The 25,492-nt window shown below is 44.2% G+C and overlaps 1 protein-coding gene across 3 annotated transcripts in view; it reads left to right on the top strand.

Moving 5' to 3' along the window:
* The first annotated feature begins 16,136 nt into the window (after positions 1-16,136).
* MIB1 (MIB E3 ubiquitin protein ligase 1) overlaps positions 16,137-25,492 on the top strand; it is a 79,266-nt gene continuing 69,910 nt past the window's right edge. For all 3 annotated transcript variants that reach the window (XM_063451486.1, XM_063451485.1, XM_063451487.1), the window contains exons 1-4: positions 16,137-16,564; positions 19,260-19,431; positions 20,988-21,117; positions 24,312-24,416. In XM_063451486.1, coding sequence (XP_063307556.1) covers positions 16,336-16,564; positions 19,260-19,431; positions 20,988-21,117; positions 24,312-24,416 — 636 coding nt within the window. In that variant the 5' untranslated portion in view covers positions 16,137-16,335. The remainder of the gene's footprint in view (positions 16,565-19,259; positions 19,432-20,987; positions 21,118-24,311; positions 24,417-25,492) is intronic.

Genomic DNA, 25,492 nt, shown 5'->3' with positions numbered 1-25,492 from the left:
GTCCGAAACCGAAAATTCAGGATGTCCGTGGCCGAAAACCAAAAATGACTTTTCCCCCCAAATTATTTTGATGGGATAGGCACATTTTCAGCCGAAAAATTTCGGCAGCTGAAATTTCGGTGCATTCCTACAATACAGGCTATGTTGTACAATCACAGTTCGGTTCGGCATTCTAAAATTCAGGATTTCAGCAATTTGGAACTTCGACACTTCGGAACTTCTGCAACTTCGGAATTTCGGGACTTCGGCACTTCAGAACTTCTCTTGCAGCAACTTAGTAGATAACTCCCTAATTCCCACTGTGTAATTTGGCTCATAACAACACTCTGATTGGTTACTTTCAATCAACCAATCAGAGTGTTGTTATGAGTCAAATTACACAGCGTGGGAAAATTCCAAAGAACTTTTCCACGCTGTGTAAAATGACACAGAGCACTCTGATTGGCCGGGTTTCAAGCTAACCAATCAAAGTGCTGTGACAGGTAAATGTAGAGACTTACCTGTCAGTCCCTTCATTTACCTGTCAGAGCACTCTGATTGGATTGCTTAAACCAACCAACCAACCAGAGTGCTCTGAGCCTAATTGCAGGGCTAGGCTTCCCCACCCTGCGGAGTTCCGTCTGTGTGGTGCCCTCCATGGGTGAAGTGCAACGGTTATTATGTATTTTATTTGGTCTTTTGGGGGCTGGAAAAAGAAGATTTTAGAAAAAAGAAGACATCAAATGTTTTTTTTTATTTTTTTTACAGTTACCTAGTTATTGGTCCCCCTCACTATTTTTAGGGTGAGGGGGTAGGTAGGGGTTTATTAATATTTTTGGGAGGGGTGTGACTATGGGTTTTGGGAACCCTAGTCACCTGGGGAGGGGGGGAGTTATATACTTATTCATTACTGTCAATCCATTGACTGGCTAAGTAACTTACATTTTATATGAATGTGTGTTACTTGATTGTTGTAAGTGTTGCAAATGCTTACAGCTGAATCCTGGCTATGTTTGTTTACTTTTTATTTAAACTTGTATAAACATTCTTCATTCTTCCACTGGGTAGGTATATTAGTAATTCGGCAATACTGTGCTTTGGAACTTTGGCAATCTAGCTATTCGGACATTCGGAAATAGCTGAATGACTGAATTACGTCCAAATTGACATTCAGAACTAAACGAATTGCACATGTCTATCACAGACACACAATAAAGGCTATGCTGTACAATCACAGACAGACACACATTACAGGCTATGTTGTACAATCACAGACTGACACACATTACAGGCTATGTTGTACAATCACAGACTGACACACATTACAGGCTATGTTGTACAATCACAGACTGACACACATTACAGGCCATGTTATACAATCACAGACACACATTACAGGCTATGTCGTGCAATCACAGACACACATTACAGGCTATGCTGTGCAATCACAGACAGACACACATTACAGGCCATGTTATACAATCACAGACACACATTACCGGCTATGCTGTACAATCACAGACAGACACACATTACAGGCTAGTATTGCCCACTCCTATCTTCTATCTGTGGATAACAAGCTGCGGGCGTGTGGTGGCCAGTTCCCCCTGGCTCTCTTCACCCTCTCCCTCCTCAACTACCTTGAGGGGAGCGGGTGCTTGGAGCTGCGGGAGCTGTCAGACGGTCTGGGCCTCCTCTCCCACGTACAGAGCCTGGTGCTGTGCCGCAAGAAGCTGCAGAGCATCCCCCCAGCTCTCGGGAAGCTGAAGGCCCTACGGGTGTTGGATCTGTCCGGGAACGAGCTGGAGGAGCTGCCGGCAGAAATAATTCAGCTGTCTGACCTCGGCACCCTGAATGTAAGCTGTAACCGGCTGCAGGGAATTGTGCCTTCTCATAGTGCTGGCTACTAACCGAGCATTGTGCCCTCTCATAAGAGGGGGATGTAATTTTCGGCCGATATGACCCTTTTTTGGCCGAAATGGGATAGGCCATTTTCAGCCTAAAAAATGTTGGCTGCCGAAATTTTAGTGCATCCCTAATATATGAAACAGAATTTAATATGAATGAAACCTAAGAAATTAAGAAATGCTATTTTCCACGTTCTACATGGCATTTTAACTGTGAATGTCATAATACTGTTAGCTTTCACTGCAAAAAACAAAACAAAAACATATTTGTAGGCTGTAATGTATCATGTTCAGGTTTCATGGTGTTTTGGAAAGTTACAGGGTCAATTGTGAAACTTGGCAATTTAAGTTTTTACACACTAGCATTTGCCATGTTGGTTTGCTGTGCTATGTTGCCTATGAGACCGTATGGCAGCCCAGGAATGAAAATTACTCCAATCATGGCATACCATTTGCAAAAGTAGACAACCGAGGGTATGTCCAGCCTTTTTTTTTTTGTTAAATGGGGTATGTCCAGTCTGGAGTGTCGCTTTACGTTTGGGCCACAGTTGGGATGTACGCTCAAAGAGGCACTCTAATTAAAATAACCACTAACCAGCCCTATCACCCTCAGCCACGAAGGAGTGCTTCTAGGGTCAAAAAACATCTGGTGCTTGAGCCCAAAATATTTTGATGATCTTTTCATAAACCTGTTCCCGTAGCCTCAGAAAAATAGACACAGTAACAGACATAAACACACCATAAAAAAAAATAATACTTGCTTCCTTCCCTGTTTCTTGGAAGTTGTTTATGCAGGGGGAAGGCCAGTCTGTAACTGTGTCAAGTCACTGTCAGTCAACAGAGGAAATGAATGTGGGTGCCTGGAAGACTGGGCTCTTGTTTAAAGGATCACTATGGTGTCAGGAAAACAAACTCGTTTTCCTGAGACTATAGAACCCTTAGGTCCCCCCTCCTGCTGGGCTGAAGGGGTTAAAATCCCTTCAGCTACTTACTTAAATCCAGCGTTGGGGACCTCTCCTCCCACTCTGACGTCAGCTCCCAAGTGGAGCGGAATGTGCATGAGCAGCCAGAGCCGCGCACGCATTAAAAACACCCAATAGGAAAGCATTTCTCAATACTTTCCTATGGACGTTCTGCACGCTGAATGCGATTTTCGCATTCAGCGTCGCAGAAGCGCCTCTAGCGGATGTCAGGAAGACGGCCACTAGAGGCTGGATTAACCCTGCAATGTAAACATAGCAGTTTCTCTGAAAATGCTATGTTTACATCTGAGCTGAAGTGGTCTGGGTGACTATAGACATTGAGCTGAAGTGGTCTGGGTGACTATAGTGGTCCTTTAAACCCTGGTGCCTATGAGCTGTTGCAAATTGCCTTGTGGTTAATTATGTTACATTTTATTTTGTTACTTTAAAATGTCAGATTTATTATTATATCACATATATAAGAAATATCTGTTTGTGAAAGATTTTTGACAAAGCGCAATCTAAGGTGTGGCGGACCACCTGGTACCTCCCCCAAACATGCTTCCTAGCTATCGCCGGGACACCATCAGCAGTTCAACCCCTACAGATTGGCCGGGGTCTCGCCGTTGCTTCCCACCCTGGACTAGGGTCCTGCTTCCAGTGTTCAAGGCTCTCCTTACAGGCAGGTATTGTACCCTCATCCCATTCTGCTGCAGCTTTACTTACAATAATTAAAGTGTTCAAGGCTCTCCTTACAGGCAGGTATCGTACCCTGATCACATTCTGCTGCAGATTTACTTACAGTAATTAAAGATATTGCCTTTGCATAGGCAACAGCAGATCTCAAACCTAACTCAACTGGTTTCTGGAATCGTAACAAATCCTCACATAACATAAGCTCTTATAAGAATTGACATTCAAAACTTTACTTTTCTTGGGACTAGCACATATGATTATTACAGCTAGATTGCTGTGACACCTCAATAAAAATACAGTCAAATCACATTAGACAACATACAGGAACTTATAATAGCATAATTACTTATTTATAAACGGGTGGGAAAGACAACAATTAACATAAAACATCTCCCCTACCTGCAGAAATAGCAATATGCAAATCTACCTGAATTGGCAAATTGGCCAGCCTTGCTATTCAGATAGTGAATATTGCTATTGCTACCAACAGAGGGCACCATTCAGGCTAGTTGCAAAATCCACTTAGTTGGTAGCAATTTTATTACATGACAGGAGGCTTCCTATTTTGCATAACTTTCTTTACTTATGCCTCCAGCAGCACAAGTCAATCAATCAAAAACTTTTAACCAATCCTAGGCCAACATAGCCTGTATATAAGTCTTTGGTGGGCGTGTCTATTCCTCTTTCTTTGCTGCTTCCGGAAGGCACAGGTCAGAGTACTACTTCTGAAATTATTTATTGACTTTTATTGACTTTTATACTGTTAGAAATTCATTGGTTTCTTCTATTTAATACTGTCAGTAATATAGTTCATTATTTATTTCTGTACTGTTCCCTCTTGCCCTACCTCTCCTCACCACTGTCTCCCTTTCTCCCTGTCATCTTTCCGCGGCGTTTTTACGCGACCGCGTTCGTTTTTTTGTGTTAGGGAGGTAACACAGAGACTTTTCAGGAGAAGGGTGTGGGGTTGGAGGGACTATTCCGTTCAGGGCGACCTTTGTAACGGACGGCGGACCGCGATCATATCGCGGACCGCATTAGCGTTTTGGCGCGAACGGCGGCCATCTTGGATCTCGCGCTCGCGAGACCCACGACGGCCATTAGCGTTTCCTACGGTCGTTATTCAAACGACCCATCCTCATAGTTTCTAATACTCGTTTTTTCCATACTGTGTATATATACCTTTGTCACATACAATCCTATTAAGGGCACAGTGCCTGCAGGCTCATCCCCTGCTGCACATATTTAAAGGCACAGTTCATGCAGGCTCATCCCCTGCTGAACTTCTTAAAGGCACAGTTCACGCAGGCTCACCCCCTGCTGTACATCTTAAAGGCACAGTACTGTCAGGCTCACCCCCTGCTGTACATCTTAAAGGCACAGTACAGTTAGGCTCATCCCCTACTGTACTTATCAAAGTCACAATACAAGCAGGCTCATCCCTTGCTTTCCATCTAGAGTCACTAGTGCAAGCAGGCTCATCCCCTGCTACACACAAAGAGTCACTATACTAGCAGACTCATCCTCTGCTATAATACAAGTGCCAGTGCCAGCAGGCTCATACCCTGTTTCAAATCAAATGATACAGTGCCAGCAGGTTTCTTCCCTGCTAAATACATAAGTGTTGTATGTATGCAAGTGACTCACTGCTAGCAGGCTCATCCCCTGCTATAAATCAAGTGTCTTAGTACAAACAGTCTTACCCCTGTTTTTAAAACTAAGTGACTCAATACTAGCAGGCTCATCCCCTGCTATACCATTATATATGTGACTCTATATATGACACCACATTAATAGTGAAAGCTGTATCTTACGGCTTTTCACATATTTCGGAACCTAACACTCTTCTGTCTTCCACAGACAGACCCAACATACAACACAAGATGAGTGACTCACCACAGTTACCACCATCAGATTGGCAAACAATTATTAACTCAGCGGTAGCCGCCTCCGTGGAGAAAGCTATTGGCAGACTGCTCATGCAGAACCCAAAACCCGATACAGCTGCTGATCTACCCACGGAAGTAATGGAAGATGTCCTCCCCGGAGACCTCCACGCCATAAAACGGCAACGGAAGGGCACCGTATCGGACACCCAGAGACAAAGAGGCAAAGCTCCAGTGAAAAAGAGCCGCCAGGCAGCGAGGAGAGAACCTTCCCCTCCATACTCTCCGTCCTCAGAGGACGACGATCGCAGTCCCCCTCCATCGCTCGACATCATGGACGAATGGAAGGCGGGGGCTTCACACTCGGAAGATGAAGACTGGCTAGATGTCCAAGGAGAAGACAAGGAATGCGATCAAGACACATACCTTGATCAAGAAGAGGGCACCTTCATAGACCCCCAGGGGACGGCCATGTTCGATCCCCGCACGATCCGACACCCAAGATCGACAGAATGGGGGTTGCCAGATCACCTGGCTCAGTTCATCCACTTCTGGCTGAGGAAGCCAATGGACAAGGAAGTCAGGGCAAGGCTTCGGGCAGAATGCCCAAGACCAACTCTACCAGACAAAATCGCAGTGACCCCAGAATTTGATTCTACTGTATCCCTGTTCATGTCCCGCGCGGGCCGAGACCCGCGGAAAGGAATAGAAAAAGGCCTTAGGGAATCCCAAGACAAGCTCCTTGACATCCTGGGTCCTCTAGCGAAAATGCTATACCTGGCTGACCTAGCCCTTTCCCAAGGCACTACACTGGACGCCCACACTATACGCGAATGGGCACAACGGGCTATTTGTATGCTGGGCAACACCAATGCAGCAATGTGCGCAGAACGCCGCAGAACTGCATTATTGAAAATGGACCCGAAACTGATGGAGCTGGGCAAGAAAGAGATGGGACCGCTAGCGAACGGTCAGCTATTTGGTGACTCATTCATAACTGAGCTCAAGAAACATGTGAGCATCTTCACCACTCTGAATAAGGCTCAGACCTCCATCAAACAAGTATTTCGTAACACCGCACCACGCAGGGGAGTTTTTGCCAGGGCTGGTCGCCAAAGGGGCCGAGCCACCAGCCGATTCTGGCCTACAGGCCCCAGACACCAATCATCTCAAGCATTCTTCCCAACCTCGAGATCCAACTTCCAGCGAGGATCCTTCCGTTCAAGAGGCACCCGCACCCGTGGACGCGGACGCTTCAATGCAGGTGAGCATTCCCGACATACCTTTTCTATATTCGCACATGACTGCAGGCAGACTGTCTCTTTTTTCACAGGAATGGGAAAAGATATCCTCGGACAGCTGGATCCTCAATACAGTAGCCGGTTACGAGATCGAATTCTCAGACACCCCGGTACAGGACCGACGCCCACCACCAATAAGAGCGTCGGCCTTACACACCGAAATCATAGATACGGAGATCCAAACCCTGTTCGACAAGGGGGCGGTGGAACCCGCCCCAGACGATACGGGTTTCTTCAGCAACATCTTCGTAGTCCAAAAGAAAACCGGAGACTACAGACCGGTCATCAACCTACGGCAACTGAACGTTTTTGTCACCTACAGACATTTCAAAATGGAAGGAATCCACCTTCTAAGAGACCTATTGTCGCAACACGACTGGTTCACCCGACTAGACCTAAAGGACGCCTACCTATCGGTATCAATAGCTCGCGTCAGCCGTCCTTTCCTTCACTTCACATGGAAACATCTCTCCTACCAATTCACCTGTCTCCCATTCGGCCTCAGCTCAGCACCATGGTGCTTTACGAAACTAATGAAGCCGGTAATGGCTTACCTAAGAGAGAAGGGCATCCGCTGCCTAATATACCTGGACGATATTTTGATATTCTGCGAATCAGCACCCAGGCTTCAATCTCAAACGAGATCCATAGTGCTCTTGCTAGAGTCTTTGGGTTTCATCATCAACAGAGAAAAATCTTCACTCCAACCAGCCAAGGTGGTTCAATTCCTGGGATTCGAAATAGATTCGAGAACGTGTACTCTCCGGTTACCCACTTCAAAGATTGCAACAATACGGAAAGAGATACGCAGGGTGCTTCGAAGAGACTCAATTCCGCTTCGCCTCCTGGCCAGAATCAGAGGCCTTTTGTCATCTTCCATACAAGCGATCTTCCCAGGACCGCTACACTACCGGGCCATGCAACGGGCAAAGGCCCATCACCTGAGGCAAGGACAGACCTACGACCACTGGATCCCAGTGTCAACAGAAATTCGGACAGAACTCCGATGGTGGCTCCTCCACATGGAGGCCTGGAACGGCAGAGCCATATTCGGTCCGAACCCGGACTTCGTCCTGGAGTCGGACGCCAGCCTATGGGGCTGGGGAGCCCACTGTGCACAGGCATCCACCGGAGGACCATGGTCGGAGGAAGAGAAACTCCTACACATCAACTGCCTGGAGTTGATAGCGGGCTCCTTCGCAATCCGGAGCCTGGCCAAGAACATGTCCAACTGCTGCATTCTCTTGCGCATGGACAATTTTTCGGCAGTCCGGTACATAAACCACCTGGGCGGAGCCAGATCACGGGCCTTGACAGAAGCGACGAGGGACATCTATCGTTTCTGCCTACCCCGCAACATCACGATCAAGGCAGAATACCTACCGGGAGTCAACAACCTCACGGCGGACTGGTTCTCCCGACATTGGAGAGACAGCAGCGATTGGCGCCTGGACACCACTACCTTTCACAGGATAAGACAAGTAAGAGGTCCGCTACACATAGACCTCTTCGCATCACGGACGAACACTCAGCTACCGAGGTATTACAGCTGGCTTCCGGACCCTCAAAGCGAAGCAGTCGACGCATTCCTCCAACAATGGCCACAAACGGGAGCTTACGCGTTCCCACCGTTTTCAATGTTGGCGAGAGTCCTCCACCACCTACGCAGAGCAAGGACTTCTCTAATCTTGATCACACCATTGTGGAAGAGCCAAGCATGGTTCCCGGACCTTCTAGCTCTGTCTCAAGACCATCCGCTACTCCTACCAGTGTTCCCATTCCTCCTAGTGAACCCGGACGGGGAACCTCATCCATTGATTACACAAGACCGATTGGAACTGGTGGCCTGGAATCTTTCCGGGGATCCTGGAATGTCTCAGGCCTATCGCAAACGACTAGAAACCTATTATGGGACTCCTGGGCACCTGGCACTAGACGCAGCTACCTATCCGCATGGAACACGTGGAATCGCTGGTGCATGGAAAGGGACCTCGATCCCTTTACAGCACCTATTCCCTACATTCTAAATTTCCTGTCAAACCTTTTCTCAGAAGGACGAGCATACCGCTCAATTAATATCACCAGATCCGCCATTTCGGCGGCCCACACCCCAATAGATGGTACACCAGTGGGTCAAAACACCCTAATATGCCGTCTGCTTAGGGGCATCAGACTAGCCAGACCTCCGGCCCCGAAATATAACACTCTCTGGGATGTAGATGTAGTTATCCAATTCCTGAGGAACTGGCCGGACAACGAGGCCCTGTCTCTGAGACAACTATCAGCCAAATTGACTCTCCTTCTATGTTTAGTTTCTTTTCGCAGAGTCGCGGACGTTAGGGCTTTTGACGTAAACGGTTTCACTGTAACACCAGAAGGGGTTACCTTCACGGTGTCTCGCAGGACTAAGACGGACTCCACATCCGTATCTTACCCTTTTTTTCCGACGGTTCCGCGGCTATGCGTCGTGAACACCCTACTGCGGTACGTAGAGGTTACCGAAACGCTCCGTTTTCACCGATCGGGTCAACTACTGGTATCTTACACTAAACCGTACAAACCCGTAACTACCACTACGTTGGCTAGATGGGTTCGATGGCTCTTATCCCTGGCAGGTGTAGAACCGAACTTCGGGGCCCACTCGGTACGCGGGGCGGCGGCTTCGCGTGCATATTCGGCGGGAGCATCTCTTACGGACATCTTGCGCTCGGCAGACTGGACTAGAGAAAACACCTTCAGAGTTTTCTACTTTCGACAGACATCTCACGCATCTTTTTCGTTGTTACCACAGCGTTAAAAATGCAAAATAGGAAGCCTCCTGTCATGTAATAAAATTTGTAGATTATGTTAACGTAGTGTACGTATAATCTTAATTTTAATAATGACAGGAGGCGAGTATTTTACCCCCCGTAGACATTGGTTTTATTCCCACCCAATACTCGCCATTCAGCATTTAACAGACAGTTATGACGACCTTACAGACCGATATCTTCATACTGTATGAAATCTCACATACACAGTTTCAGCATAGATATAACTGTAGCTAACAACTCAATAGACTTGTTAATGTAATTCTCAGACTTTAGATATATTAATTAACTAAATTGGATATATAGGTATTGCATGCGGACAATAGTCCATTTCCACACCTTTCACCTATTTCTGTTTTTTCCAGCATAAGATGATTCGCATACCGGGCGACAACTCCTCTCAAGCTTCACTCCAAGCTACATTCGTTTAAAGTTACAGAGTTCCAGTTTAAAGGACACTCCACAACCTGACGTTACAGGATTTCACACATCAAAGAAAGAGGAATAGACACGCCCACCAAAGACTTATATACAGGCTATGTTGGCCTAGGATTGGTTAAAAGTTTTTGATTGATTGACTTGTGCTGCTGGAGGCATAAGTAAAGAAAGTTATGCAAAATACTCGCCTCCTGTCATTATTAAAATTAAGATTATACGTACACTACGTTAACATAATCTACAAATTCTCAGCAGTACAGGAGAGCAGGCAAAACATTTAACAGTATACACACACATGATTAACAATGACATTACACACACCCTGCACATATAATGGGTACAGGGTGACTAAAAGATAAAAAAAAGTCCAGCAACCTACATAAATAGTCTGTCTGATGGTCAGGGCCGCCATCAGGGCATGACAACCGTTACAATTGTCACGGGCCCGGCGGCCCTGGGCAGGGCCGGACTGGGAACTAAAATCAGCCCTGGAAAAAAATTCTATACCAGCCCAATAACGCGTCGCGACAGCATAGTGTGCTGATATAGAGGGTGAAAAAAAACCTTTAAATTGAAAACTCTTACTCCAACGAGGGAACGCATATAGGGCTTCAAAATAATCAAAAGAGCGCCTTTATTTTAAGTAGACGTACATTTGCATGTAATCAATGTTTCAGCACAACAACTTTGGCCTATTAAGGACATTTTAGTAATGGTACTGAAATGCTGAATGTCTGCAGTTGCACAACTAAAAAAATGAAGTGATCTGGTTAATTTTGAAGTTCTATGGGTGCGCTCTTCACTTTGAATATGTTATTGTGCATGAGTATGCAACTAGCAACAAGACAGGGCCAATACGTGCTCATCACACACACGCACGCAAGCACACACACACACACACACACACATATATTAATGACATTTATGTGTGTATTATGCATATATAAATGTATATTACTATATGTGTAAATATTATGGGCATAGTCATATGTTACTAATACACACATCAATATACATGCATATTGTGTATTACTGTCAGGATCACATCAATTTACATCTATTACCTTTACCTTGTTTAGTGTATCTTGTCTCCAATTGTCTCCTTTTTTTTCTCTTACAGCGATCCTTGTGCATCTTTTACTTCATCACAGTCCATGTGTGTTTCTTTTTACCCTTCTCCAGCCTCTGTATTTCTCTTTCCCCCAGCCCCTTTTGTGTTGTTCTTAGCCCCAGACACTTTGTCTTTTTCTCCCCTTCCAAATCTCATCTGTGTGTCTCTTTCTAACTCCAGACTCTGTGTGCCTCTTTATCTTCTCCCAGCCACTCTCTGTCTCTTTTTCCCCAGCCCAGCGTTGCCTCCCACAAATCTTGTGTCACTTTGTCCACCTTCCCTACTGTATGTCTCTTTGTCACCCCAACAAACCTTCTGTGTGTCTCTCTTCCCCATCTCCTCCCTGTGTCTCTCTCTTACCCCTCTGTCTCTTTGTACCCCCATCCCCTGTGTCTCTCTATTACCCCATCTGTCTCTGTGTCCCCCTTCTCCTGTGTCTCTCTCTATTACCCAGTGGCGGATCCAGAGGGGGGGGCAACGGGGCAATTGCCCCCCCCCCCGAGAAAATTGACGGTCTCCCTCTCCCCTGCCAGCACATGCAGGTGCCAGCCCTGCAATGTGCCTGTGGACCGGGGAGGGAGATCAGAGATCTCCCTCCCCGGTCCACAGGCACTATGCTGACAGCCGGCAGGGGAGGGAGAGGGAGGAGAGAGGACCCGGGAGCTCTGCCTGCAGCTCCTCCGGGTCCTCATCTCGCGACCTTGGAGCGTTGCCGCGGTAACCACGGCAACTCTCCAAATCTCGCGAGAGTGAACTCTAGCCCGGGAGCTATGGGCTAGAGTTCACTCTCCCCACTGGGCCACCAGGGAATCACCATCTGACCACCAGGGATCAAGAACTGTCCCCCCTCCTCCCGGTAAAGGTAAGAAGTGAGGGGGGACATCAATATTTATTTAAATTAAATAAAAAAAAAATATATATATATTATTAAAAAAGAAAAGCCCCCCTTCCCTTATCACACACACAAACACACACACTCTACACTGCCCCCATACACACACATTGCCCCCATACTGCCCCATAAACACATTGCCGCCATACTGCCCCCATATACACACACTGCCCCCCATACACACATACTGCCCCCCATACACACATACTGCCCCCCATACACACACACACTGCCCCCCATACACACACACTGCCCCCATACACACATATTGCCCCCATACACACATACTGCTCCCCCATACACACACACACTACATACATACACTACCCCCATACACACACACTGCTCCCCATACACTGCCGCCCCGTACACACACATTGCCCACACTCACACATACACTGCAATACTCACACACACACACACTGCACCACACATACACTGCCGCCCTCACTCACACACTACAACCTTCACACACACACACTGCTCACACACTGTCCCCCTCACACACACACTGCACCCCTTACACATTGCACCACTCACACACACCACTGCTCCTACGCCCTACTACAGCCCCAGTTCCCAGCAGACCTCAGGTAAGTTGTCAAACTGTTCTTAAACGGTTTGACTACTTACTCTGGGAGGGGGTCCTGCCACTATTGACACCATAACCACTACACTGAGCTGTAGTGGTTATTGTGTCTGGATTATTTCTTTAAATAATCTACAAGTGCCCCTCCCGAGATCAGGCTCTGGATCTGCCACTGCTATTACCCCTCTCTTTGTCCCCCCCATCCCCTGTTTCTCTATTACCCCTCTGTCTCTTTGTCCCCCCTTGCCCTATGTCTCTCTATTACCCCTCTGTCTCTTTACCCCCCCCCCCCAACCTGGTGTCTTTCTATTACCCCTCAGTCTCTGTGTCCCCCCTCTCCCTGTGTTTCTATTATTCCTCTATTTGTCTCCCCCCCTTCCCCTCTATTTGCCTACCCCATCTCCTCTATTTGCCTCTCCCCTTCCCCTCTATTAGTCTCCCCCTTCCCCTCTATTTGCCCCCCTTCCCCTCTATTTGTCTACTCCCCTTCCCCTCTATTTGCCTCTCCCCTTCCCCTCTATTTGTCTCCCCCTTCTCCTCTATTTACCCCCCTTCCCCTCTATTTGCCCCCTTCCCCTCTATTTACCCCCCTTCCCCTCTATTTGTCTCCCCCCCTCCCCTCTATTTGCCCCCCTTCCCCTCTATTTGTCTCCCCCTTCCCCTCTATTTGTCTACCCCCCTTCCCCTCTATTTGCCTCTCCCCTTCCCCTCTATTTGTCTACCCCTTCTCCTCTATTTACCCCCCTTCCCCTCTATTTGTCTCTCCCCCTCTATTTGCCCCCCTTCCCCTCTATTTGTCTCCCCCTTCTCCTCTATTTGCCCTCCCTTTCCCCTCTATTTGTCTTCCCCTCTATTTGCCCCCCCTTCCCCTTCTGTGTGCCTGCTTAACGTGTCACAGGAGGACTGAGGGAGGGGGCGGAGCTAACGACCATGCTCCCTCACGGTTCCCATAATTCCCAGCATCTACACATCATAGAGTAGTGATTACTCTATGATGTGTCCATGCTGGGAATTATGGGAACCGCGAGGGAGCATGGTCGTTAGCTCCGCCCCTCCCTCAGTCCTCCTGTGCTGACAGCTATGCTGCTGTCAGTATCAGTGAGTGTGCCGCCGGATTGCTTAGGCGGCCGCCCGGCTCACTCACTGATACTGACAGCAGGTACAGCTGTCAGCACAGGAGATGGGGCCGCCAGCTGCAAGGTAAGTATAAACCCTCAGAGTGTGCCGCCGGACCGGCCACTCGGCGGCACCGACAATGCGGCCGGTGGCCGCAATATTATTAAAATATAGGGAGCAGGGCTCCCTCTCTCCCTCCAGCCCCCCAGGTGCCGCGGCCCACCGGGAAATTTCCCGGTATCCCGGTGGGCCAGTCAGGCCCTGGGGGCCCCACGTGTATCAGCTTAACTGCCGCCGGTGCATCTGCACCGGGGCCCACACGCTGATGGGGCCCATCAGGTGGCCCAAGCATTTAGGGCCACCCAATGGGCCCTATTATCTTCAGGGGCCCGGTCAGCGCTGTAATAGTGCGACCGGGCCCCTTTAAAAAAATAATAATAATGCAGCCGGAAAGCAAGTGCTGCTGGGAGGGAGTGACGTCTGGTCACTTCCTCCCTGTTTACTCCGCGGGGGAAGGAGGAGAGAAAGGCCGCGAGGAGAGGCAGCCGACGCACATCATCCCCAGCCATCCTCCTGCGACGAAATGGTAAGGAAGAGAGGAGGGTGGCTGAAAATGAGGTGTGTGTATGTATGCCAGTGTGCCAGTGTATGTATGTGTGCCAGTGTATGTATGCCAGTGTATGTATGTATGCCAGTGTGCCAGTGTATGTATGTATGCCAATGTATGTATGTATGCCAGTGTGCCAGTGTATGTATGTATGCCAGTGTATGCATGCCAGTGTATGTATGCATGCCAGTATGCCAATGTATGTATGCCAGTGTATGTATGCCAGTGTGCCAGTATATTTATGTGTGCCAGTGTATGTATGCCAGTGTATGTATGCCAGTGTGCCAGTGTATGTGTGCCAGTGTATGTATGCCAGGGTGCCAATGTAAGCCAGTGTATGTATGTATGCCAGTGTATGTATGTATGCAAGTGTGCCAGTGTATGTATGTATGCCAGTGTATGTACGCCAGTGTATGTATGTATGCCAGTGTATGTATGCCAGTGTATGTATGTATGCCAGTGTATGTATGTATGTATGCCAGTGTATATATGTATGTGTGCCAGTGTATGTATGCCAGTGTATGCATGCCAGTGTATGTATGTTTGCCAGTGTTCCAGTGTATGTATGCCAGTGTATTTATGTATGCCAGTGTGCCAGTGTGCCAGTGTATGTATGCCAGTGTATGTTTGTGTGTATGCCAGTGTATGGATGTATGTATGCCAGTGTGTGTATGCCACTGTATGTATGTATGTATATATCAGTATGCCGTATGTATATGTATGTTTGTCAGTATGTATGTCTGCATGTATATGTGTGTGTCAGTATCTCCCTATGCATGTGTGTATGTCTGTTTCAGTATTTGTATATGTTAGTGTGTGTGTATTCCTGTGGGCAGGATTTGGAGGCGGGCCCTGTTGGCAGGCTTGAAGGGGGGCCCAGACCTTGAGCTGTGTTAGGGGCCCCAAAATTTCTGATGGCGTCCCTGCTGATGGTCCAGGTGATGGTGACTACCGTCACATAAGCCTTACGGTGTACTGTTGTGTTTATGGTGCCAGGAGTCTCCAGTTGTGAATACTGTCATTTTCTAACATTTTAACAATTACCGGAGTCTCCCAGTCCCCTTCACAGATATCGCTAAAGCAGAGGTTCCAGTTCTATGAGAAGCTTTGGATTGGCCAGGATATCATAAGTACTGATTATCTCCAAGGATGTGCACGCAGCTGCGGTAGACTGTCTCGCCACTGGATTCGAGGCGAGTAGCTTTTTATTTAGGGAAGTGGGGCAATAACCTAAAGTGACTATTCAACACTCAAGCATTACAAAAGACAGATTATTTTGGCACATTAAAAAAACAATAGAAAGAAGGCACCAATATATAAAGGATTTTATACATGAGAAAATGGCGCATAGCGCACAACACTGGTGCAAATATGAACGCAAAAGTGCAAAATTTCTAGATAAAATCCTGAATGTTTCTTTTTCTCCACCTCCAAGGTAATGTGTGCCCTGGTTATGCCTGAACTGAGATGTTACTTGCTAAAACTGTAATATACATTTAAAAGTAATCATTACATGTAGCATGCCATGAATATAGGTTAACACAAGTTATAGGTGATTTACAAAGTTTTACTCACTGGAGTAAGAAAACTGACATTGCTCCTTGAAAAAAAAGTGTTTATGCAGTTTTTTTCCTGCAAATTGTGCAGTTTACCCATACCCAGCAGATGTTCAGGGCTGCCTCACAAAACGAGAATTTATTGTAATTTTCACTGACAGTCTCACACAATGAATGGACTCCTGGCACAGCGCGCTCCCGCACCTAAACATTCCCCGCACCGTGCGCGCCCCCGCGAACAGACTTTCTCACTCTGTGCGCATTCCCTCAGCCAGGCCTCCCAGTACAGTGCGCGCTCCCGGCGGTTTCCTCGGCGCAGACTCCCGGCTGGAATCTCGGCCTCTCCTCCTTACACTCAGGCCGTGGGTCCCGACAGAGAGATCCCGTCCCCCTCCGATTGGCCGTAACTTAGGCCCCGCTCGCGCTCCGTACGGTCGGTGACAGGGCGGCAGGCAGTGCGGACCCGGAATCCCCCCCCTCTGAGGATGAGCGGCTCCCGCAATAACCGGGTGATGGTAGAAGGGGTGGGGGCCCGGGTGTCTAGGGGCCCGGACTGGAAGTGGGGGAAGCAGGATGGCGGAGAGGGACATGTGGGCACCGTACGGAGCTTCGAGAGCCCCGAGGAGGTTGTAGTGGTCTGGGACAACGGTACGGCCGCCAACTACCGCTGCTCCGGGGCCTACGACCTCCGTGTGCTGGACAGCGCGCCTACCGGTAAGGGGAGACAGAACATCTGGGGAGAGATTCCACATATAGAATGTTTTTATATACATCTGGGGAGAGATTCCACATAGAATGTATTTATACACACACACAATGGGAACACCCCTGTCTATCACTTTGTGTATGTTTATATTTATCAATCTCTGATACAGCTCTACATGCATAGTTCTTATATCCAGCCCTGTCTGATACAGCTCTGCATGCAGAATATTAACCCCTTAAGGATTCCCTTTTATTCCGGAAGTTGTGTCCTTAAGGGGTTAATATCCAGCTCTACATGCACAGTACTAATATCCAGCTCGACATGCACAGTACTAATATCCAGCTCTACATGCACGATATTAATATCCAGCTCTACATGCACGATATTAATATCCAGCTCTACATGCACGATATTAATATCCAGCTCTACATGCACGATATTAATATCCAGCTCTACATGCACGATATTAATATCCAGCTCTACATGCACGATATTAATATCCAGCTCTACATGCACGGTATTAATATCCAGCTCTACATGCACTGTACTAATATCCAGCTCTACATGCACAGTACTAATATCCAGCTCTACATGCACGGTATTAATATCCAGCTCTACATGCACAATATTAATATCCAGCTCTACATGCACAGTATTAATATCCAGCTCTACATGCATGGTATTAATATCCAGCTCTACATGCACGATATTAATATCCAGCTCTACATGCACAGTATTAATATCCAGCTCTACATGCACGATATTAATATCCAGCTCTACATGCACGGTATTAATATCCAGCTCTACATGCACGGTATTAATATCCAGCTCTACATGCACGGTATTAATATCCAGCTCTACATGCACGGTATTAATATCCAGCTCTACATGCACAGTATTAATATCCAGCTCTACATGCACGATATTAATATCCAGCTCTACATGCACGATATTAATATCCAGCTCTACATGCACAGTATTAATATCCAACTCTACATGCACGGTATTAATATCCAACTCTACATGCACGGTATTAATATCCAACTCTACATGCACGGTATTAATATCCAGCTCTACATGCACGATATTAATATCCAGCTCTACATGCACGATATTAATATCCAGCTCTACATGCACAGTATTAATATCCAGCTCTACATGCACAGTATTAATATCCAGCTCTACATGCACAGTATTAATATCCAGCTCTACATGCACAGTATTAATATCCAGCTCTACATGCACAGTATTAATATCCAGCTCTACATGCACGGTATTAATATCCAGCTCTACATGCACGGTACTGATATCCAGCTCTACATGCACGGTATTAATATCCAGCTCTACATGCACAATATTAATATCCAGCCCGTGTGATGCAGCTCTAGATGTATTTTATGCATATACATTGGTCTGTACTGCGATTGTATATGGTCAGTTTATTATCACGCCTCTTCGATACAACCCTAGATATATCATGGAATTCTGGGTGTTCTGTGTTTTACATTTATAATTCTGTAATTCAGTTCTAAATGCACTATTGTTGATAGCCATGTAAGCCTAAATCTGCAGTCAGGGTTTTCCACTAAACCATGATTTGTGGGAAATTGCCAAGGAAACTTCTTTTTTTTTTTGTGTTAAAAATAGCAAAGCTACAAAAAATAGCGGAGTTGCAAATTTTTCCTCAGTTTGTCTATTTTGGCAATTCCAGAGTAACATCTATGCCTCCTCCTGTGCTAAAACACTAGATGCACAATATTTCTACTATTATTTCTGTTATTCCTTTTAGATGTGCATAATGGGTGTTCTGTATAAAAGGCGTTTTGAAAAATGCAATAGATTTGGAAAAGGGTTTCCATGGTGACTGCCCCATGTTTAGACCACTTTTCAAAACCACACACTTCACTACAGGTCATAGAGAAAAGAATGCACTGTATATATGTGTGTATAATGTATTTTCTTCCATTGTGTAATTAAACCATTTATACAATATGAGATATTTTAAACGTTCTAAAGATGGAACTATCAGTTGTTACATTTCACACGTTTCCCTGATACTATCAGCACTTTAAGATATGTAGAATGAAAATGTTCTAAAAGTAGAACATTTAGTAGGGCCATGGATTCCATTGTGAATGCTCCACTCTGGTTTTTGTAAATTCAGTAATATTCCATTGGTTTCCTTGGTGATTGGTCTGTATATACAACCAAACTATTTATATTCATTTATGTCTGTTCACACAGGGTCCTATGTATATTCAATTGTAAATGTAAATAATGCATTAACCCAAGAACGATTCACTAAACAGAGAAATGTGAGACACCAAGCCGTATTGGCCATAACAAGTTTTGAGTTTTTTCGGTTTAACACATAGAGCAAAAATTCCCTAAATGCTCGTGGTTAAGTTTGTGAACCGCCACATTGCAAAAGGTGAAAGGCTGTACAAATCATTCCACCAAAAACACCATCCTTAGCTGTTCAGATCAGCCAGCTTACTTGTAGATTGTAAGCTTCCAAACCAGGTTTTTGAAATCTACTGTGTTTTAACCCCTTAAGGACACATGACATGTGTGACATATCATGATTCCCTTTTATTCCAGAAGTTTGGTCCTTAAGGGGTTAAAACAGTTTTGTTTGTTTTTGTTTATTATGCCTATTAATAAATGCATCCGTTCACTAAAAATAATGAATAACTTTCCCAGGTATCAAACATGACGGAACAATGTGTGACACCTGCCGCCAGCAACCGATTATTGGAATACGCTGGAAATGTGCAGAATGTACAAATTATGACCTGTGCACTGTATGCTATCATGGAGACAAACACCATTTAAGACATCGCTTTTACAGAATCACAACGCCAGGAAGTGAACGGTGAGAGAATTTTCTGCATTGGCTTTGATCATTTCTAAATAGGCAAATATGCTATTAAGTTTTTTCCATTCTAGAACCCTTAAGCCTATACACAAGAATACAAGCATTTGTGTACAATCTTTTGGAGAATGGCAACTGTTGGCCAGACCCATGAGCGGCTTAATTTTGTTTGGAAATGGATAACTGTTTTCATAAGTATATTAGCGGATTAGCGTACTACAGCCTGATTCTTGTGCTTGTTCTTTAGTGGAAACGTACCAAATGTCAATCTGTCCTGAATTTTGCACTCCAAAAATGTTTGGTTTTTGTTATTCTGTTGCTATTATGATAACAGGCTTTTGTTAAAATAGTCTTGTTGAAGTTATTGTTATGATGCTACAAGATTGGTTTTTAAAGGAACACTATATTGTCCTAGTCTTTATTTAGATACACCCCACTCTCCCCATATGTAAACAAATAAAACAAGTTTTAACTTGCCTTTTATATTTTTTTTCCTCCATCGAAACTCACTTGGTGCTGCCAGTAACCCCTCATCCTGCTATTTCTTACTGCAGACTCATAGAGAAGCCTTGGGGACAATATGCACAAGATTCCATATGAGCTGCATTAGATGACATTCGACTTCCTCATGCAATTCGTGATAATGTCAAACGCCACATAGAGTAAAACTCTGTTATGAGTGTGGATGGGGGAGGAATGCTATTTGCACCTACGCTGAATAAGTGGTTTTAATTTATAGATCCTGCCCCTGCAGTCTCACTGCTCAATTCACTGCCATTTAGGAGTTATATCACTTTGTTTATGCAGACCTAGCCACACCTTCCCTGGCTGTAATTCACACATACTCCCTGCACACTTCCTGGAAAATAGTTTAAATTCTTTAGCTTCCCTTATTGCATAAAGTGTTTAAAGTGCTACTACAAACGAGAAACAGTGTTAAATGAAGACATGATTTTGGTCAGTGTAACCTTTCCTATCTGCCACCCCAAAGCTATTTTAGCTTCAGGAGATCCTGTAATTAATATATATATATATTTTTTGGGGTGAGGATACAGAAGAGAAACAGGGGGTAGACAGTTGCGATTTAGTTCATACAGCATTTGCATTTGCTTATCATGTCGTACAATTCTTCAGTACATTTGGTTACATCGTTCTTTCTAGGTTTTTGCATTATTTGTTTGTTTACCAAGTGCTTCCTTTTTTATTCTGCATGGTAGTTCAGTAGTCTACTGGTTGAGGTGGGGTACAGAAAGAAAAAGGGAAGGGTGATCCTGTAATATATTTTATAGGACAGATGAACAACTTTGAAGATAAACAAGCGATTAAAAATAGATGAACTATTTAAAACCAAATCTAATTTCCTAGTTAGAATTTTGGGCCAATTTGGGGTTCAAATTCAAATCATTATCTTTAAACAGAAAGTATGCATGTGAAAATAAACTAATGGCAGCCTGTCTAATTTAAAAATCAAATTTCCTAGTGAAGTATACCGTTTGAACTTTTAAAAGGGTTATTTTATATTTGACCTTATTTTAAAGAATCACTGTCTCTTTAAGGGTTCTCTTGGAGTCTCGTCGCAAATCAAAAAAGATTACTGCCAGAGGAATCTTTGCAGGTGCTCGAGTGGTCCGTGGAGTAGATTGGCAATGGGAAGACCAAGATGGTGGTAATGGCAGAAGAGGAAAGGTAGGATCTGGTTGTATTTTTTTTTTTTTTTAATACTTGTTTACATTGTAGTTGTTTTCTGCCCACACTGTAGTATGCTGTGCTTTAATCTCAGACTGTGCAAAAAGAAAACTGTTGTGGATTACACTATTTTCAGTGTGTTCTTTAACTGCTAGGTAAACTGTTATCCCTTGAATTGTAAGACTGTTAGGATTAAACAATGCTTTAAACCTCTTGTTTCTGGTTTCCTGCCTGAACGAGGATTGTGATGAAAATATTCATCCCAGTAACAGAGAGGAAATGCCAATGGTATTGGTGGATTGGCCAGTCTCTGGCTCCTGCTATTTTGTCTCGTTACAACTTAACTCTTCTTGAATCCTGCCTCTTTATTTAGTTTTTCACGATTTCAGATAAAAGAAAGCAGCTGGAGCTCAGACTAGCTAAACTGTACATAGAACAGTGTTGTTTTAGAGATTGGCTGTGTTGGAGTGCCTCACCTTTAACCCCTTAAGGACACATGACATGTGTGACATGTCATGATTCCCTTTTATTCCAGAAGTTTGGTCCTTAAGGGGTTAATAAACCACACATGGCACAAAAGACACGTACAGACATTTATTTTCCATTACCAGTTCACAATTCCTGTAATCTTTGTAACACAGGACAGGAAATAACTTTTAGTCCTTACCACACTCATACATTTCCTATCAAACACACAGTCCATCTCACACACATGCAGTACCAATTAAACTTGATGCTGTGCCATGCTGAACACATCACACATGAAACTGCTATTACAGGTAGACCGTCCACCTCACCTTTACACAGCTCATTTTTAAAGAGCACTAAAGTGGTCCTGTCCGTTTAACCCTGTAAAATAAAACATTGCAGTTTTATTTAAAAATTAAAATGTTTTATTTTTGTTTACATTACTTGATTAAAGGGACACTACACTGCCCAAATACAAAATAAATAAAATTCACTGTATGAACACATGCATGCATTTAATTATGTATTTTTTCAATGGGAGTATATATATATATATATATATTAAACAGCTTGCAAAACCTGCAGTTCTCTTCTGCTGCCTTTGCAAGCCCTCCCTTTCTAACCTTGCCCAGACCTTCTTTGGCTGTCCAATCACAGACTTCCCAATGCAGCTCAATGAGAAGTCTTTGTAAGGCAAGTGCTCTGGTCACTTGCTGCCTCTTGAGGTCAACTGCATTGAGCGAACAAAACCAAGATGTAACATTACCTGTTATCTGCTTAAAAGCAAAGAGGGGGGTAAACAGGATAATTTATTTTAAAAAAGTGTAATTTCTATTGAAATCTGCAAAATAAAAGAAAAAGAGGACACACTCTTAACACACAAAGCTTTCCAGCACGCTAAAGTTGTTTAGGCGTCTGGAGTAACCCTTTAAGCAAGCCTCTAGGCAGGCATAGGCAACCATCTGCACTCCAGATGTTTTGGACTACACCTCCCATGATTCTTTGCCAGCATTATTATGGATGTAGTCCACAACATGCCGTAGGTTGCCTATCCCTATTGTTATGATAGTAATAATAGAACAGCATTGGTCCTTAAAAGGGACACTCTAGGCACCATAACTACTTTTTGACTTCTTTTTCACAAACTGACTTTGAAAAAGTAAGTTTCTTTCCAAGCCAGTTTTGTGACGTGGGGGGGGGGGGTCAGATGGCTGAAAGCGTCATCTGACCGTTCTGCCTGGCGGCACTCAGCGCTTCCCGAAACAGAAATTTCAGAAGCTGGATGCCGCCTGGGAGAAGTTGAGATCTGTGCTGGAGGCAACTTCGTGGTTAAACTGTTTGAGAACGGATTAACCCCTATTGAGATAAGAGTGTGCCCGGGGACCTTCTGGCACCATAAAGCACCATTAACAATTCAATTTAGATTATTTTTTTATGGTTCCTAAACTGCCACTTTAAAAATAAAATAAAACATAAATCTATCAAAAATAACTATTTTGTTGATTTACCCCTAATGAAAACATTCATGCTATTAATTTAATTATGCATTTTTTTAAAATTTATATCTAAAAACAGTTTGCAAAAAGCTAGTTTTATATAAAAAAAACTTTGCAGATTATTGCATTTCCTTTTTCTCTTTCTTTTCATCTCAAACTGTTAAACTAAACTATTGTATGGCTTTGCTGTGTAAACAAAACACGATGATAAATATTTTTCACATTTGACCCAAAATCAAATGTGTGTTTCTTCTACATGTGGATAGAAGGCAATGTATTGTGCAGCCTCTCTTTGCCAAGCTACTGTACATGCTCTTAATATCACTAACAAGAACCAGAGACTTTTTGGAAGAACCACCTAACCACATGAAACTGTCAGGAAATGTGTTTGCCTCTGTTTCTGAGTATTTATGAAAGCATGTGTTACCTCTGCAGTTGGTAATAAAACAATAATATATTAAATGTGTGTCTTGTAAACAAAACCTTGGATTGAATCCTTTAAAGGAACAGTGTAGCGTTAGGAATACAAATATGTATTCCTAATGCTATAGAGCCCTAGTCACCGTTTAGATAACCAGGGCCCCGTTCCGCAGCGAATAAATGGTTGATTAACCATTTATTTGCCTACCTTAATCCACTGCCGGGATCCCTCGGCACTGGTGACCTCTCCTCCATCGACGTCAGCTTCCGAGTGGAGCCGCATGCGCGGCCAAAGGCGAGCACGTATTTAAACCCCCCCGTAGGAAAGCATTACTCAATGCTTTCCTATGGGGTTCTTTTTTGACATTGGATTCCATGAAAATGTCCAGCGTCAAATAAGTGCGATTTACTCCGTGTAAATCGTGGAAGCGGCCTCTAGTTGCTGTCAGGGAGACAGCCACTAGGCGCTGGATTAACTCTGCAGTGTAAACATAGCAGTTTCTCTGAAACTGCTTTGTTTTCAGCTGCAGGGTGAAACTAGGGGGACTTGGCACCCAGACCACTTCATTGAGCTGAAGTGGTCTGGGTGCCTATAGTGGCCCTTTAAGTATACAGAATTAAGAAAATGTAGAATATATTTAGGTAAAACACTTTGACTGAAATATTGAGGGGATCTTTAGCAATTACATTGTTGCTTTTAACTCTTTAGGACATTTTTTATTATGTAATTATTATTTCATCTTAGTCAATGCAAAAAAAAAGGTAAATTATTAAAATTAGAATGTTTGTTTCCTTTTTAATTACAATTAGGTAACGGAGATCCAAGATTGGAGTGCATCAAGTCCACACAGCGCTGCGTATGTTCTATGGGACAATGGAGCAAAGAATCTTTATCGAGTTGGATTTGAAGGCATGGTAAGCAGCTCTGGATGACAATGGGGGCTACCAACTGTGAAGGCGGGAAGGTCCAAATGAGTGCTTTCTTTTGATATTTCTTTCTGTCCGTGCCTTTGTGCTGTCTGCCTGCTGGCATTGACGGTTAGAGGAGATCCCTTTTGTGGATAGATCAGAGGCAACTGTGCGTGTGCATTACTGTGAAATCTGTGTATTTGCATCTCATTTAACTTAATGGATGTTAAATTAGAATGAAAACACATCATGGAACCTAATGTTAAGGTTTTTTTCAAGCATTTTGAGCTGTTGTGGAAATGGTTTTGTTATAGGTGAATTTTAGGTAAATAGGGATGCAATTCTCTATTTGCTATTTTTTTTATTATTTATTTAATTTTTGGTTTTGTAATTCTCCATCTTAATTCCAGTTAAAATAAAACAGCACATTAAAAGAATGCTAAATATAAACTCTGAGGCACATTCTTTTGTTTTCTCTTTATGCAACAAGAAGTGTGCTTTTTGTTGCAGACACGAGGCTGCCTTTCATCTGTTGCCATCTGTGCTCTTTATTGTCAGTGACCTGTGATTTGAATTCCAGCTCTCTTTTTTGATTGGCTGAATCCACATATTGAATTTCAAATGGTCCAGTTACATTGTTCTTGTTTTTGCTGCGGTTTAAATCACCTGCTATCTTTTAAATGTATGGTTTGTTGCAGACAAAAAAAATTATATACATATATATCACTGTAAACATTCTAGGAAATTGCAGTATTATGATTTGAACTTAATGGAAACACAAAGAAACATTAATACAATAAAAACAAAAACATAGTATTTTTAAATTGAGCCATAATCTCATGTGCCCTTCTTTAGGATGCAAAACTGAAGGAATTTTGTAGTCCTTTAATATATTTTTTTTCAGTCTGTCAACATTACATTAGGTGCTTTTGTCCTTCGATCTGTGCAACCAAGTGATATGATTGCTTATTTATGTTGAAGTCTGCTTTCTGAGGTTACCTGTCTCTGTAGTTCAAGTTACTAGATGCTGAATAAAGTAGGCAATGTAATACAGCTAATCTTTGTCAGTGAGAAATATAGAA

This window comes from Pelobates fuscus, chromosome 4, assembly GCF_036172605.1.
Source record: "Pelobates fuscus isolate aPelFus1 chromosome 4, aPelFus1.pri, whole genome shotgun sequence".
NCBI classification, from domain to species: domain Eukaryota; kingdom Metazoa; phylum Chordata; class Amphibia; order Anura; family Pelobatidae; genus Pelobates; species Pelobates fuscus.
Note: the sequence above shows the minus strand (reverse complement) of the source record. Positions and strands in the feature narration are given on the sequence as shown.